Genomic DNA, 17,152 nt, shown 5'->3' with positions numbered 1-17,152 from the left:
TCATCTATTGATTTGATATATTACTTTAGTACAAGAGAGAAGAAGATATCGAACACGAGATACCCAATAACTTTTTAAAATCTTTACCTACTTTTCCCATCACCTTGCTCGAGGACCTTAAAATTGTTTCCACTGGTCAAACGCAGAAGTCTTCGCTAGGAGACGTGGATGCAATTATATCTGTAAAAAAATTACGGCGGTCCCATATAGTCACTGGTTACGCCACCGGATAATTGGAGTTACGGTGCTTGTTTAGAAGACGAAGGAAACCTGGAACGATCATCCACTTTCCATGACACCAGTACTTTCCATAAAACAAATTGTTTGAAAAAAATTTTTTAGATACTGAACGAACCGAAAGCATCGTTCGGCAATTTTTAATAACTAATTTTTGAAATCGTTTCAAGTCCGATAAATTTACACTCAACCTTTATATTTTAAAGTAACCAATTTTCTAATTTCAAAGACAGCACATTTTTAAAATTTTTTACGAAAAATATATGTGACTTTCAACAGGGTAAGTGATTTTCAAATAAAACGAAAACTTTATTATTAAAATTTGTTTTTCAACTATGGGATGCAAAGTGGATTTAAAAATTTTTCGATAGTGTTACTGTAAATGTAAAATGTACGACACAAAAAAAAAATTTGACTGAAAAGAGAAATTGGGAACTCTGTCCCATAAAAAGAAAAATCTTCGACTCCTCCGTTCATTCTAAGCTGTATTCATGCATTCTTGTAAATGCATTAAGAAATATGAATCGGGTTGAAGATAGGAGGATTTTGGCGTGTGCTACGGTATGTTGGGTGGTCACGCTTCACGCACCGACGATGCCTGTCCCTTCCTCTTTTCGCCCGTGGAATATCCGTCCGGAAGACCTGTCTCTCTTTCTGTGGTGATTCAGTTTTGCGACGACAACATCGACGTACCGAATGTTCGATCAACTGCTAATTGGCAAACAGTACTAATCGAAATTCTTCTCGCAAATAATTTACGTAATTCCTTATTAAAAACTTCAAAAGCCTCTTTATCGAACCTAATAAACTTTCCTTCTGTGGGACGATGGTATCGAAGATTGCGTTTTGCAATGGAATCGAAAGTTTCTAACAGTGTTTCAATCATAAAAGGAAGTGAAAGATCACGCTTGTTGTGTCAATGAATCATCGTAAAAAAGAATTTTTCATTTTTATTAGTATCGTGTAAAAGACATTTTTTTGAAACATAGAAGGCAGACAGTGAAATGGCAAGAATAATATGCTCAGTGGTGCATGAAGAGCCGATTGATCAACATCCTGACTTTCTAACTGCATTTTATTTCCCGTGAGAATGAAAAACGATTTCGAAAGAGATCAACGACACCTGCACTTTATTTGTCTTATTTTTGGCTCCACTTTAACTATGACAAAAATGAGGATTCTGAGGAAATTGATTGGTATAATGATTATTTGTTCTCTTATGCAGAGAAGCTGTAGCAAATATTTAGAGGTAAGGAAATGAATTATGATTTCGGTGTTTTCTACTTCATTGTTGTTTATAAATCACATTAACGGTATTTTGGCGATGATACACTTTGATAGAAGCCTACTTGACACGGTTGGAGGGAGACTTGTTATCCCGTGGGGAATATTAGATCAAAGCTGCATTTAAAATTCTAATTAGGCCTTGAATCATATGATCACGCTATCTGGGTCAGTAGGAATGTTCTTTGTAACCATTTTCACGGTTAAAAGTATGAAGTAGCATTGCAAATTTTATTGTACTGCAGTTTGGTTACAGAAGAAAGAACATGATTTTGCTTCGATGTATATATTAAAGTTTTGTTTCATCTCATTTTAAATTGAATTTAGGGTATGAACGTGAATTTAGGGGATGCTGTACAATTTCTTCGAGAATATGATAGTGAAGCTTCTGCAATGTGCACGAGAGTGATGACAGCGCAATGGAATTTTGCAACAAATGTCACTGAAGAAAATCGTCGAAGAATGGTACATAGATCTCCCTAAAAAAATCTTTTCTAAAAATATTCGATTGTCAGAAATAATTTGTCAGAAATTTCATTATTTTTGCTTTATCAGATAGAAGAACAGACTTTGAAGTTGAAATTTGACCGAATTTCGTGGCGCAAGGCTGTCAGTTTCGCTTGGAGTCGAATAGGAGATCCCTTCGCTAAAAGGGAACTCAAGATGATCGCTATCAGGGGACGAAATTCTTTGACAGATGACAAATTTAATGAGGTAAATATGAAAATATTATCTCATGAAAACTCAAAACGACGGAAATATTACTGATTTTCAGTTGCACAGTCTGATTCTCGAAATGAAGGAAATATATGTGCGAACAAGGGTGTGTCCTTATAGAACTATAGGAGCAAATTGTGACCTGAATTTAGACCATGGTTAGTTTACTCGTCCATGTAATAATCAACAAATTGTGAATATCAAATAAATAAATGCATATTTCTTAGATGTGAATAAAATAATGGCAAAATCTAAGGACTATGATGAATTATTATATTATTGGCATGCTTGGCATGAAGCTACTGGACCTCAACTTAAAAATAAATATATGAGATACATTCAACTAGCAAATCAAGCTGCTAGACTAAATGGTGAATAAAATCATATGTAATTGCATTGAAAATTTTCTTAGAAAAGAATCCATATTTTAAAAGTATCTTCCGATAGGGTTTGAGGATGCAGGTGATCAAATGAGAGAATTGTTCGAAGATGAATACTTTCGACAGAACACAGCAGACGTAATGTCAGCGATCATGCATTTGTACAAAAATCTCTTTACTTATGTAAGAACGAAATTATTCGAAAGATACGGCGATAAAATAAGAAGGGATGGACCAATTCCGGCGCATATTTTAGGAAATATGTGGGCACAAAATTGGGAAGATCTTTTCGACCTAGTACAGCCATTTCCAGCAAGTAAAAAATTAGACGTCACTTTGGAAATGATGATTCGAAGATTCACACCGTTAAGGTGATATTACGATAGTAATGCTTAAATGTAATATTAATTGATATATTACGATATTAACAAAGAAAATATTCCAGGATGTTCCAAATAGCAGAGGAATTCTTTACTTCTCTTGGAATGAAGCCAATGCCACCTGAATTCTGGAGATTTTCGATGTTTGAGAAACCTATCGACAGGGAAGTCAAGTGTACTCCCAGTGCTTGGGATTTTTGCAATAGGATGAATTACAGGTACTTATCATTGTCGATAAAGCATGATTTAATGTATTTAATCGATTAATTTTATAGCATTAAGCAGTGTACGAGGGTTACGATGGAAGATTTACTATCAACACACCATGAGATCGCTCGATTGCAATACTTCTTACAATATAGCGATCAACCATTATTATTTCGAAACGAGGCAATTCCAGGTGACAAAAAGAATTATCATTGTGATAATAAAAGTTGAATGATTCAGTAAATACCAATCCTGTGTAAATTAGGATTTTTCGAAGCAGTCAGTGACGCCATTGAACTTTCCGTGTTCACCCCTCAACATTTAAGTAAACTCGAATTACATGACAATTCTACGGATGATTATGGAAGCGATATCAATTTCTTGATGCTAATGGCCCTTCGTAAAGTTGCCTACATGCCATTTGCGTACATAGTTGATGAGGTTTTACAATATTTTATTTGCAAGCGCGATGTCTTTTTGAAACTGTGAATACATCTCTGTCCTTTTATGTTAAAAGTGGAGGTGGCGTGTATTCAACGAGGGTGTTACGGATATGACAAATAAATGGTGGGAATTAAGATTGCAGTATCAAGGAATCGTGCCTCCAGTGCCACGATCCGAAAGAGATTTTGATCCTGGATCGAAGTATCATATCCCAGCTGACGCTCTTTATGCCAAGTATAAAAGAGCTATTATTATTATTAAATTATAAATTAAAAAAATTAATTTAAGAAATTAGAAATTTTTTATTAAATTTATTTATTAAATAATAGATATTAATATACCAATTTAATAAATTCTAATATTTACATGATCTTATTTTTAGATATTTTGTTGGTGTTGTCTTGCAATTTCAACTGTTCGAATCTTTATGTGAAATAGCAGGCCACACTGGTGATTTACATACTTGTGATTTTTATAGATCAAGAGAAGCTGGGAGATTATTATCGTATGTGTAAACAAATTATAATAGAAAAAAAAGTATAGAAAATATATTCCCTCTTCATTTCTTATTTTTTTAGCGATGTGCTATCAATTGGTTCGTCCAGATCTTGGAAAGATGTGGTACGACAAATGACAAGAGGTAGAACAAACAGGATGGATGCTAATGCTATATTAAGATATTTCGAGCCCCTAAATAAATGGCTAAAACGACAAAATGAAATGGAACCTGTTGTTGGTTGGATCACAAATCGCGATGACACAGGTAAAAATAAGAAGAGACTAGATTCTATAGAATATTAATTGCGAAATATACTAATAATACATCACAACTATAGACCTTCTTGAATTTATTTCAGCGTTATTTTTTCACTGGTACCAAAATGGCGCTCGAAAAATCACTTCACAGTTATTCCTCCCACTGGCTTTGATTAGTACGCGAATCTCAATATGTTAATAGCAAAAAGACAAGATAATATATCGCTGTATATATAACACAAATTAGAAATTATGTAAATACTTTATGAAACCTTTGAACAACTGCATAATAAGACATTTACATGTATCTTGTAACTGTACTATGCAATTGATGCCAAAAGAAGTATCACATTTATCTACATATTGTACCACTAGTATTTTACATTAAATTTATTTGTAACTATGTTTAAAATGATCTCGTTGTTTTATGTTGTTAGTTTAAAAATAATAACCGACAACTGTCTATGAAGTTTCCTACCAAAATATCTTTTTAGATATAGCATCCGCCTATATGCATATTAACGATAAAGAATTCGATAGATGTCTCTGCTGTCATTCGTTACGTTTCGATCATCAAACTAGTCTTTTACAGTAAACGATACGAGAAACATGTGAGTTTTTGTTACTATATTTACGTAATTTTTACGAACATTACGTAGGCCAACGTCGGCTGAACTAAATAATCTTTCGGTAAGTTCTGTCCAATTTACCTGTCCAAGACGTACAACTCGACAAACTCGGAACTATAACTATCTCACAGTACAACTTGAAAGCACAGTTTCTTGGTTAGAAATAGCCACAATCGCTTTTTCGAAAATGGATGTGTCTTTTTGCCGGGGCGTAAGGTTCGCAACTACTTTAGGATTTAGTCCCATATTGATGACAAAAAATTTCTTAGAGACAACACGTCTTACACGATATACCGATTCAAGACGTTGGAGATTGAAATTTTTCGGTAGGTTAACGCGTAAGATTATTTTACCAATGGTTTACAATTACAATCGCGACGTTGTCGATTTCAGAAAGGCATCCACATTACAGAAACTTGTCGTGCAATTATGTCCCGTTTCTCAATCGTATTAAAACATACGAAATGCCATATAGGCATAAATTCGGTAAGGATATCCTGGTCATGCGTTATTGTAACTTGAATGCTAATAAAGGAGATGCCCCGAAAATAGAACCGATGAAAAAACTTTCAGTGTTCGCGAAAATGAAACAAATGACCAAGGATTATTGGCATATTTTAGTGCCAGTTCATATAGTTACCTCTATAGGATGGATTGTCACATTCTATGTAACAATCAAAAAGTAAGCACTGTCAAATAGTATATAATAAATTACATATAAAATTACATGTGATCACAATACTTTGCAATGTCTATTCTTTCAGTGGAGTGGATATTGCACACCTCATGGAGCTTATGCATTTTAGTAAGAAGTATATAGACAAAGTAAAAGATTCTACTGTTGGAAACTGGGCCTTAGCATATCTCCTTTATAAAATATTTACGCCTCTTAGATATACTGTCACCATAGGTAATTAAACAAAAACAATTCTCAAAATTGTTGATCATATGAAAAATTAATGATATATATATATGTGTATATAATGTATAGGGTGCACAACAATGGCTATTAGACAGCTCAGCAAGTCAGGGATAGTAAAACCTTTGTCATTTGGTAAACAATCACAAATGGTATACAAGGTATAACTACACTAAATTATTCCTTTACTTGATAGTAAACTGTGAAGACATTTAACTAAAACTGACTACTATATTATTTGTTACATGCCTTCTTGATGTAGTCTGCATATGATACTGTGTGTAGGTCTATTTTCTACTGAATTCAGAATTCTCTGAATGTTTAGTTTTTTTTTAATTCGCTTTCTTAGGTTTCTAGTGTGCTGTCCTCAAATTTATAATATGTTCTATATAATTTTTTCTATGTTATAGACAGCAGAATCAAGTAAAACGACAACAACAATGACTCCAAAAACAGGATTCAAAATAGAACGACAAACAGAACCCCCAAAAACATAGCAAAAACATATGGGACAAAGTTAATTGATCACCTGGATAAGAGATTCAATCTAAAAGCCTGATTGATGAAAAGGATGTATATTATCACTTGTAAATGTGTAAACGTTATTGTGTTATGATGAAAGAAGAAAATCTTATATGTAATATTATATGAAAGAACGGCTACATATACCTAACCCACCTTGAAATCTTTAAAAAAATTAATTGACACAAATTACAGATGCTCAGATATACCCTCCTTTATTGAACAGACGTTTTATCTTATATACCGCACATATACTTAAATAACATTGTACTTTTCACCTACAATACTCGTAGTTTATCTTCAGCCTACCTTATTTACACGCAGAAATATTGATTAATTAATCAGATATAGGGAAGCTTTTTTGGCAGCACAAATTGTGCATTGTAGTAAACTAAAATTATTCGTCTTCAATGCACCGAACCTTATTTAGTACCATTCATTGATTTGAACATTAACATTCACATAATTTTCCAACGATGAGGTTGTCACGATCGTATTAAAATTCCTGAGTAATATACACGAAAGTCAAGAGTCTTGTATGAAGTTTTGATACTAGTAACCAATATATGGTGTATTGTCATAATAAATACTGTTAGCAAACGCGATACGTCAAGTACAGTAATAATACACTATAATTATCATAAATCACCACGTCGAGATGCGCCCAGAATTATTAATCATAAGAAAGTCGATATACATTGACAGCAGGATTGTTCTCATATTATATACAGGGTGGTTGGTAACTGGTAGTACAAGCGGAAAGGGGGTGATTCTACGCGAAAAAAGAAGTCGAAAATATAGAATAAAAATTTTTCGTTTGAGGCTTCGTTTTCGAGAAAATCGACTTTGAATTTTCGCTTGGTACGCGTGCGGTACGTTATAACGGATCTCACTGTAGATCGTTGTCTCAATGGAAAAATTAAAAAAAAAATTTAAAAAAAGAGTTTTATTCTATATTTTCGACTTCTTTTTTCGCGTATAATCACTCCCTTCCTGCTTGTACCAGCAGTTACCAACCACCCTGTATAATGTATAGTAATATAATATTAATATACATAATTATATATCAAACATATATACATGAACTAAAATAAGGAATCATTACTTAACAACAATGTAGTTATTATGCTAATATATCACAGTTGCCTGCGCAACTCGTTCGTCCTAACGAGACCACTGTATTCGCGTATATCTTGGATAAAATAAATAAGACCACATATATTAAATATACTAACCTATATTAATAGCTGTCAATGGGAAATTATTTCTCATAAAAACGGAATAATATACATTGCTAAAAAAAGATCAAACGTCGCCCTGGCTATATAATCTAGATTCTAGATGATCCCAAAAGGCAGTGTAGATATTTCGATTTTGCAAATATCCAGTCTTGCTAGATCACGTCAAACCTCTCACATTTTAGAGGAACAATAAAGCTATATTACTTCTGTAAACATTGATTAATTATATTGTAAATATCGATAACTGTATTTTTTCTATAAATTTCTATTTCGTAGAGGATAGACACGTGTAAGCTTTACGTTAGTGATAGATCGATTTGTTCAGTCAGTTCTTAACGATGTTCATTACCGGATGACCGATATGCAATTGAATTTTAAACATTCAACTTAATATATTTAACTTATCCCATAAATTGATAACTAGCTGATACTGGCTGTGGAGCTCTGGGTTGCGTGTGGGATATGCGTTGGATGTGGCACGCACGACACATAAGCCTACCATCGAGTGGGTAGCATCGTTTGTCCGGTTCGTCGGTCAGTTGCATACCACAATCCTCGCAAACGTAACAATCTACATGGAAATCTTTGTCCATGGAAACAACTCTTACGGTTTCCTCTGTACCCTGAGAAATAAAACGTATCAATCAAAGTTATGTCTGTTATTTTTACAAAAATCACTCATTTGAAAATATAACTACTTACCTCAACTGGAGTGATTCCTTTTCCACAGGAAGCACACTTTGGCGCGAACATCCTATGGTAATCGTTAACACAGTAAATTTTATTGTCAACGTCAACCGTGAAGGGAACGCCATCAAGACATTCGTTACAAACACAACATCTAAAGCATCCTGGATGATAGGATTTCCCCATAGCTTGTAATATCTACAAGTAAGAAAATATAGAATAAATTAAAACCTCAACGTAAATCGTTTTATCATTATCGATTTAATTACCATTTCCATAATGAGGTGACCACAGATTGCGCACTTCTCAGCAGTTTGTTGGAAACCAGAGTACTACAGACAAAATCTTCTATGAGCTACGTCATCGTATCACTCGTCTATTGCAATTATTGTCTTACGTACCAGATAATCTTCCTCGCAGTACACTCTTCCGTGGACATTATAGAACGCTTTACCGCGTAACGCTCTTCCACAGGAACAGCATATGAAGCAATTTGTGTGATAAAGGTTGCCCATAGCTTGGCAGGCCTGACCCGCCCCCGTTACTTTTTCACCGCATGTGTGACAAATACCTGTCGAAAAGCATCAACGTATCCTTTATAATATTGCAACAGAATACATTTAAAAAATAAATTTTTTTCATAGCACTAGTGTCAAACATTTGAAACTATTTTTAAAGTCATGAAAATGCCTTGTCAACCATAACTCTATAGTTTAGTCGCATTGGGCAAAGTTTAAAAATACCCTCGTCGATACTCGACAATAAGATCCGCTCTTCAGGGTCAATAACTGTCAGAAGAAATACGGACTAATGACACGATCCAGAGGAACTACGGAAGAAACTCACAACTATCAATAGGTAACACAGGCCCTGCCATTCCCTTCACAGGAATCCTTTATCCCTCATTCGCCGTTAGTGACACTTGTAGTTTCGATTCAACGGTTCAGTTTCACTAGGCCAGTCTCGCTCGAACTAGAATCCACCAACGAGTCGGACTAGTCTATCTATAACGAGATTACTTACCGCGGCGAGCGCGACCTGGCCACGGCAGTTTGCCGTGTACAGGACGTTACACGAAGAATAGAACTCGTACACAAAAACGAAGAGAAACAAACTAAGCTCACCTAAACGCCAGCTACCTCTCGGCTGAGATTGGCTTGCTCAACTGAAGTTCCTATCCGCGCGCACAGATTTTTCAGTTCCTCTTTGACTACGGTTAGGCTGCGTTTAAATAAAATCTACAACATCATTATCGTATGAATTATTGGAAAATACTGGTTTTAAAAAAAATGCGCAGCCAAATATAGACATGCCTGAAAGCTATTTGCATCGAATGCGTATTTATCTGCATTGATAAGTGTTTCATAGTTGTGTAACCGCACCGGTCATTTACAAAACTATTAGAGTGACAAACATGATGTTAGATTTCTAACATAAATATCTTACAAATTTGGAGCTTTGAACTAGAATAAAATGACACTACAAGTCTCTTGTCCAATTGTACTTCATCGATATTTTTGGACGCCTATTCTTCGAAGCTTCTTCCTTCCTGTCTGTGAAGTAATCTTCATCGAAACAGCGAATACTTAATTACAAAACACAATAGACGTCGAAGAAAGTGTCCAATGTGAATACCACCTTACAGTGTTCGGACATACACGTGCAATACAAGGAAAAGATAGTGCATGTCTGCGTTCACCTAACAAATGCATGTAACACGCACACTTGTGATGCTTCACGTAGGTGCGAAGACACGTAGGTGGAAACGAATGGGCAGAGAGTGAATGTCAACGAAACGCCGGGTTAAAAAGTTTCGCGACACACTGAAACTTGACTCCATTTTCCAAAACCGGTCTACCAAGGGGGAACTTGTGCCGTGGGAATTGGCACGGTACCCTGCTGCTTTTTATTCGTTCTCAGAATCGGTGCAAATTATGGATCGGAACGTGTCGGAAATTAACTCCTCTAATGACGGAATTATGCCAAATTGTCACATCTCAATCTGTTTAAAAATATTATACAAACATTGTTAGGAAAACAGAGTTTGGTACGGTAAAACTATGTAAACATTGTGCCAATTAAAATCTTACAATGGGGAGCTATTGCATAGACAAATTTACAGAATAAAAAATATCCTCCTGAATGCTCGACGACTGTTTTACGAGCACCGTTCGATCGTTGTTTCTTACCAAAGTATTCCCCTTCTTCTTCTTGCTTCTCCATCTCCTCTTCGAGTTGTCTTGTCAATTCTTCTATTTTCCTCTCTGCTTCGGTGGGTCCCTACAAGAAATAAATCACATTTTGCGTTGTGATCGGTACTGACAAATGGTGTCATAGATTGGGATGGGATTTCGTCACAGGGACACATAAATTTGCATGCGGTTACAACAACGTTCGTGACAAAAAAGAGAAAAGTTCGAGACACAGAGGGTATATTACATGCTTAGAGAGGATGCGTACGCATCTTGTATGAATAAAATATTGCACAGTAACTATACAGCGCTTGTCAGGAGCTGACGATTTACAACGTGTGATTCAGCGCGAGTTCGAAGAAAAAACTCGTCACGAATCATAAGGTATTGCGAGCGATACGCGTTTTTTTTCACGCAATATTGAAAATTGTTGAAGTCGATGTCGTCCCGATATATTTTCTTAGTAAATAGGAGGAAATATTTATCGGGCTATTTGAAATAACATTTGCATCTAAGTAAATTGCTAATCTTATCGTTAAACAGGTCAGCCATTATATAAAATATCAGCGATAATAACTGACATTTGTGACATCATCGCTTAAATAAAATCATCACCAGCTTTTTTGTATCCTAGCAAGCATCGATTATAAAAAGCATAACAAAAAATTCACAGTTTATTATTCTTCATGGTCAATTTCTATAAAAAATCATCACGATAAATTGTATAATCGTTAGTGTTAGTAGTCATACCTTTTATATGAAATCAGCATGCAAATGGATCAGCATACTTGGCATTCATCCAAAACAAATCGAAAGCAACGATGCGTTCCCGTAACCCAATTAACGTGCGATTACAGCGTTACATTGTGAACAGGTTTTGCAAAGAGGAAAAAGCACAAAATAGAATTAAACGCTAATGGTTAATGCATCTTTTTTTAATTGTATAAGCCAGTTCCTTACGGAAGGTCTAGGTGGTATAACATTGTAGGGTAGTAGCCCCTTGCCGGATGTCGGTTTGATCGGTGGACTGACTGACTTTCTTTCTTCAAGTTCAGGTTCGGGTGGCCTTTGCAATACAGGTACACCGGCATTTAAAAAGACTGGGCCGGCTACACCACTGGTCACCCCTGGAGGGAGACTGGTGATTCTAGGCCCATGAACATTTGGATCAGATTCTGCGATGGTTGGTGCACCAGTGGTCACTGGTGTTTGTACCTGACCACGTAGAGGACTACCGATAATATTGCTTGCGGAAGATGGTGACACGTGTCTTGGCGAATTAACCACATTTTGTGCGACTGTATCGGACGATACCTGGTTGTGAGTTGGACTTACTTTTGGAGAACCTCTTGTACTATTATTATTGGCTACGGTTCTGGAAGAATCACTACGGCTAGGTGAATACATAGGTGATGGTTTTGATGTATCAGAAGGATCAGTTGTATCCTGAACAAAACTTCTATCATTCTGTAAATTACTTAATCTTAAGTGTTCTGATGATCTATTCGATGAATATATTGGAGAATTTCTGACAGGAAATTCTGATCTAGGTTCTTGATGATGATAGTTTCTCTCATTTGATGGTAACATTCTACTTGGAGAATAACAGGGAGAATTGCGGCAAGCAGATTGCTCTCCTTGTCTCGCACCATAGACAGGTGAGTTTCTGGCCTGAGTCTCTCCAGTAATATTTGTATTTGTACTTCTTGCGGGTGATTCTATGTAAGATTTGTAACTTTGGGGACTATCCTGGCGGTATTGAGACTGTTGTACAGTTTCTATATGATTTGAAGCTCTAAATCCATGCTGTCCACTCATTGAACTATCCACAGATCCACGATAATGATGTGGCTCTGGAGGTAAGCGTATCGGTGGTGACTCACTATGATAAGGAAGTCCAGATCTGGGAGAATGTTGTTGTTGTTGCTCAGAATTATAATTAAAATTTCGGGTTGGTGTTTGTAGTTCAGATGGTGGAACATAAGCACTTCTACCAGCTTGATGATCTAAAGATGAAGAAGATCCTTGTAAGTACCTTGATGTGGATGAATCAACACAGCGTTGTAAACTAGAGCCATCATAACTTTGACCACGTATATTGCTTCCTCTTTGTTGTGTGTATGATAAATTTTGTGTCATACCTCTTTGATTTTGTGCTTGGCCCACTTTTCCTGTCATAACAACATAATCACCGCCATTAATTGTTGCTGGGTGATAATAATTTGGTGGAACCTGAGGGCCTGGTTTATTTTGTGTGTTTTCTGGGAAATGCACCTCCTGAATATTTTCATATACAGGAGGTGCCTCATATGGAGGTAATTCTTTTGCTGGTGATGCAGATTGATATCGATTCCCAGTAGGAACCTGTGGTTGTGCTTTTCTAAACGTAGGTTCATAGGATTCACCTGCTAAAGATCCCCTAGGACTACTCTTAGGGCTCTTCCTAGATTCCACTGGATGATAATATGGAGGATGAGGTTGATTTTGTTGCGGATAATAGTCAATATTTTCATATACTGGTGCTTGCTGATGACTCATACGGTTTTGATTTTGTTGCTGCTGAGCACTGATTTGCTCTACTGGTTTTGGTGTGGGAAATCTTGATGCAGCTATTATATTTTCACGTTCATATAGCTTGTAATCAGCTGCTGACTGCCTGCAAGTGTCAGCATTGCTCTCAATGAAACTTTCAATAGCACCAACTGGTCTACCAGGTCCTCTGGCATCTGTTCTGCTTATGACATTCCTCGACACGGGTACCTGAGCCTCAGGTCGTGATCCCGTGACCCTGCCGGTACCCGACGCACCGCCGGCGTCAGTGGATTCATCCCCGAGTTGCAGATAACCTAGCTTTTGTACGTAAGAATCGTCGGCTGAGTTACACATTGGCAGTGATTCACAGTGAGACGTTTGATGATAATAAATAAGATTTTTAGGTTGCTGTTTGAAGATTATTGTTTAACTGACTATTGTTTAACAATAGAATTTTTCAAAATTCGCTACAAAGTGATTCGACATCGTTCAGGAAGGTGAGTCAGCTCGGTAGTCGTCATGTCAAATCAATTTCCCTTGATTAGCTGATATTTAACCCCTTCGATTTGTTCTCACTCGCACTTTCTTTTTTACAGAATTACGATTTTCTCACGGAACACGACAAAACACGACGCACGTAGCACGACGAAGTTTACTGGACGAAAGCAGGACCGTTTCTCCGCCACGATTTTGGGATACGCCCCGCGATCACGGCGCCTCGAACTCGCGTCTCCTTGTTTCGATTAGCGTCCGTCCACCGGCAGATCTCGGATATTCGTTCTGCACGAAAAATCACCACCTGCGAAAATTCACACGATACGCACACACATGCACCACGCACGCATCGTGGTTCGTCAAACCAGATACCTGCGAGACATTTTCCCCTGCTACGAGTCATCCAGATGCAACCTGCGTTACTGTCTTTGTCCACAATGTGGCGCCACGATTACTATACTGCCGGCAACGCTTAGGAAAGTAAGATTCCTGCATTTCAAGCAATGATTCATCCTTTGAATCGCCGAACCAGTCGAGTTGGCGCTGTTGTCGATGTAAAATGGAAATTCAGTTATTGATGCAGAAATGTATGTATTCCTTTACTACGAAATATTTCCTTTTCGATACAAAGAAGCTGAATTTGTATATTATACGTGTTTTACAGAGGATCAACTACACTTGTTAAACATATATATATATACATGCATTGAAACTTGAAGAAAGAATATAACTCTCATTGAGATCTTTTACAAGAAAAAGTGTGTTTCTCTACGGATACAAAAAGTACCTAAACAGTATCGTTCTTGATCAGCCTTAAGATACACAAATGGCAAGAATGTTTATGCATTTAAATGAAGATATCTTCACAGAAAACAGGTAGGAGTTTAACATGACATCATTCCCTATTCTCTATTGGTTGTTGATAGAGCAGACACGAATGCATTCAATTGCGACCAAAACAGGTTTTTTTCGGGACCTGCCTAGGAACAGAATGGACAGGTCGACAGGTAAAGATGCAAGATCTTGCTTGGCGCGCCATCATGCATTCACGGAACCCGTGTTCGGCATAATAATGCAACGTAATTCCAATATACTGTCTGCGTTTTGTATCTGCTGCGATCGACACGAAGAAATTATCTATCAGAAACATCTCTCAATACATACAATAATTGGCCATGCAATTTATTCGATCAGAAAATGTTCAGTCTATAATTTTTTATTATTTATTACATGTCCACATTAAGAGTTCGATGTTACGATTGCTTGAAAAGGCTTCTTGTGCTCTACTGACATAACAAGACGACGTACTCGCTAGTCTGAAAGATTTGGGATAATCGACGCCTTGTTCACCAGATCGCGTAACCGACATCGTGATCGATGGATTCTAAGAACGAGAGAAGCAATGAAATTAATCACGCGTGCTTACTGTATCGTGTTTCTTGTTCTCAATTAATTTGCAACAATCGACGACACGCGTACAGTTATCTTTCTCAATTGCAACCAAACGACGTCATGATTGTTTGGATCAACGATTAAATAACGCGTCTATTCTGTTCCTCAGAGACGAAACGAATTTTTATTTCGTTTACTATATCTGATCGTTGGAGTTGCACGTGTTGCCGTAATCACGTCTCGCTGTCGTCCTACGCGGGAAAGGAACCAACTTTTCATTCGCCAGGTCTCGCAGCTGTTCACCGGTCGCGATAACGTGGGCGACGGCGACCTCACTCAACGAAAACTTTATATTTTCGAAAGGTGAGCAAAAATCATGAATTTCTAGCCTTCGTACCACCCACGAGATGGTGGCACCCACGTTTTTCCAGGCACCTGCGCGATCATGTCGATATCCTATTGGTCAACACGGGTTGATCGATCGCTCGATACCGCCTCTGACGTAACACTACGTGTTTGAATCTCGTCTTTTCAACAGCCTGTCGTTCGATATTCAATCTCGCCTTTATTAATGTATAAACTGCTTTTATGTTCATTTATTTATTATATGAGTTCAATCTTTTTACATAGAGAAAAAGAATAGGGATATAAAATTAAGATAGAAACGAAAGTGACGAAAGTGAATTAGTGTTAGATTATTGTTTCTTCACAGTTAAAATAAGGCTAAGTAGACAAACTGCATCAGTGACTCTGAGAAAAGTAGAATTTTTCATATTGATTTAAAGATATTTGAAAGCAAACTTCAAATTCTTGTTCTCGTTTCAATTACAAAATCTTATAACTTGTACTTATAACTTTGGTATATCAATGAAATTATTGGTTGTAAATGTGTCAGAGGGTGTATTGACAGACTAAATAAGATCAACCAATAGATAAACTGTATTGAATATCAATTGAGAAATCATAACGATACAAAAATAGAATTTGAAAATTCAAAGTATATCCATATAACAATATACAATAAGTATATAATATCAAAGTATACAGTATAATACATTTTCAAGAAAAAAAAAGACGAATGATGTGATAAATTCTATCGCACATTAGCTGTAATAACTGTCGAAACATCAGACCATAATAATTCATCGCGTGTGTCGCAAGCGGAAGTAAAGAAACCGATGCCAGATCACGATCCGCTTTTGTCGAACCGCGGTACAATATGACATCGGGTTCTCATGTACTCGCCACGTCGCGTCGGTGCGACAATAAACACGCGGTTTACGGCCGCAACATCGCACATGTGTTCACGTCTACACGCGCTTACGCATTTACGTACGCGTAAAGAGCTGACTGGCGTGAGTACACAGGAAACGTGCAGCCCTATACTACCCGCATGGCTCGGAATGCACGAGAATAGAATCGCGTCCGACCATACATGTGCGTATCTTAGTCCGCGTACGAGTCTTGGTGCACAATAGCAACGACACCCACTAGTGCTCGTGCACACGATAGAATTTATGTTTGTCAGCGTGCTGGATGGATGTAGTATCAGTCGACGCGCGTATATTATAATACTCGCTTAACTACATCCTCCGTACGTACGATACATCGTACATGTACGACCATACGTGTACATTATACATCGTTGTGGAGTATACACTTGTGTGCATGAAACAGGCATGTAAGTACAATGCTCGTGTATACGATACAGGTTGTTCCTCGACCCGAGTGTACGGTGACTAGGCGGAAAGACGATTTCTTCGCGGAAAGAGATGGGAGACTGATATATTCCCGCATTGGGATCGTTTAATTAGCTAGCCGTATAATTAGGTGCTTTCTGTTTACCGATTTACGTATATGTGCCGTTGATTCACGTGCTACAAAGAGGACTTTAGCTTTCTAAAAGAAGAGCGCACGACCGTGTGATTTTCGTCGACAATCAGGAAAGTAAGACCAGCACGATTTCGACATTAATCAATGTTAAATTTCTTCGACGTCGACTTTCTTCCTTTCCCCTCGTGTATTAATATGTGTAATATGTTCCCTCCTTTGCGCAGATCGAAGCTCACCATCGACGTTGCTTTTTATGCCACCGAATCGAATTCCTACACCTTTTAACCTGACGCCCCAAGCAACGG

The 17,152-nt window shown here is 37.1% G+C and overlaps 3 protein-coding genes across 4 annotated transcripts; 2 read left to right on the top strand and 1 right to left on the bottom strand.

Annotated features, from left to right (window-relative positions):
• Positions 1-1,327: 1,327 nt before the first annotated feature.
• Positions 1,328-6,759, top strand: LOC117216376 (angiotensin-converting enzyme-like). 2 transcript variants are annotated; one of them, XM_033463037.1, is made up of 16 exons: positions 1,394-1,486; positions 1,849-1,986; positions 2,077-2,235; positions 2,297-2,396; positions 2,466-2,609; positions 2,686-2,989; positions 3,064-3,216; positions 3,274-3,398; positions 3,471-3,646; positions 3,723-3,883; positions 4,032-4,154; positions 4,228-4,412; positions 5,428-5,716; positions 5,799-5,944; positions 6,026-6,114; positions 6,364-6,759. In XM_033463037.1, exons 1-16 carry the CDS (start codon positions 1,400-1,402, stop codon positions 6,448-6,450), a joined length of 2,466 nt encoding a protein of 821 aa, XP_033318928.1. In that variant the 5' UTR covers positions 1,394-1,399; the 3' UTR covers positions 6,451-6,759. The 2 variants fall into 2 exon arrangements, with proteins under 2 accessions (XP_033318927.1, XP_033318928.1); XM_033463036.1 differs by lacking the exons at positions 5,428-5,716; positions 5,799-5,944; positions 6,026-6,114; positions 6,364-6,759 and adding an exon at positions 4,507-4,604 and having other exon boundaries at positions 1,328-1,486.
• Positions 6,760-7,696: 937 nt separating this feature from the next.
• Positions 7,697-14,010, bottom strand: LOC117216375 (LIM domain-containing protein jub). Its single transcript, XM_033463035.1, has 6 exons — positions 11,556-14,010; positions 10,593-10,683; positions 8,805-8,974; positions 8,673-8,735; positions 8,419-8,601; positions 7,697-8,339 (listed from the first exon to the last, which is right to left on the bottom strand). The coding sequence occupies exons 1-6, from the start codon at positions 13,479-13,481 to the stop codon at positions 8,118-8,120; spliced, it is 2,655 nt and encodes an 884-aa protein (XP_033318926.1). The 5' UTR covers positions 13,482-14,010; the 3' UTR covers positions 7,697-8,117.
• A 34-nt stretch (positions 14,011-14,044) lies between these two features.
• On the top strand, positions 14,045-17,152 carry LOC117216381. The gene is made up of 5 exons (XM_033463055.1): positions 14,045-14,209; positions 14,287-14,498; positions 14,607-14,629; positions 15,184-15,377; positions 17,072-17,152. The coding sequence occupies exons 2-5, from the start codon at positions 14,474-14,476 to the stop codon at positions 17,130-17,132; spliced, it is 303 nt and encodes a 100-aa protein (XP_033318946.1). The 5' UTR covers positions 14,045-14,209; positions 14,287-14,473; the 3' UTR covers positions 17,133-17,152.

The sequence above is a fragment of the Bombus bifarius genome, unplaced genomic scaffold (genome assembly GCF_011952205.1).
Source record: "Bombus bifarius isolate JDL3187 unplaced genomic scaffold, Bbif_JDL3187 scf7180000010271, whole genome shotgun sequence".
Taxonomy (NCBI): domain Eukaryota; kingdom Metazoa; phylum Arthropoda; class Insecta; order Hymenoptera; family Apidae; genus Bombus; species Bombus bifarius.
Note: the sequence above shows the minus strand (reverse complement) of the source record. Positions and strands in the feature narration are given on the sequence as shown.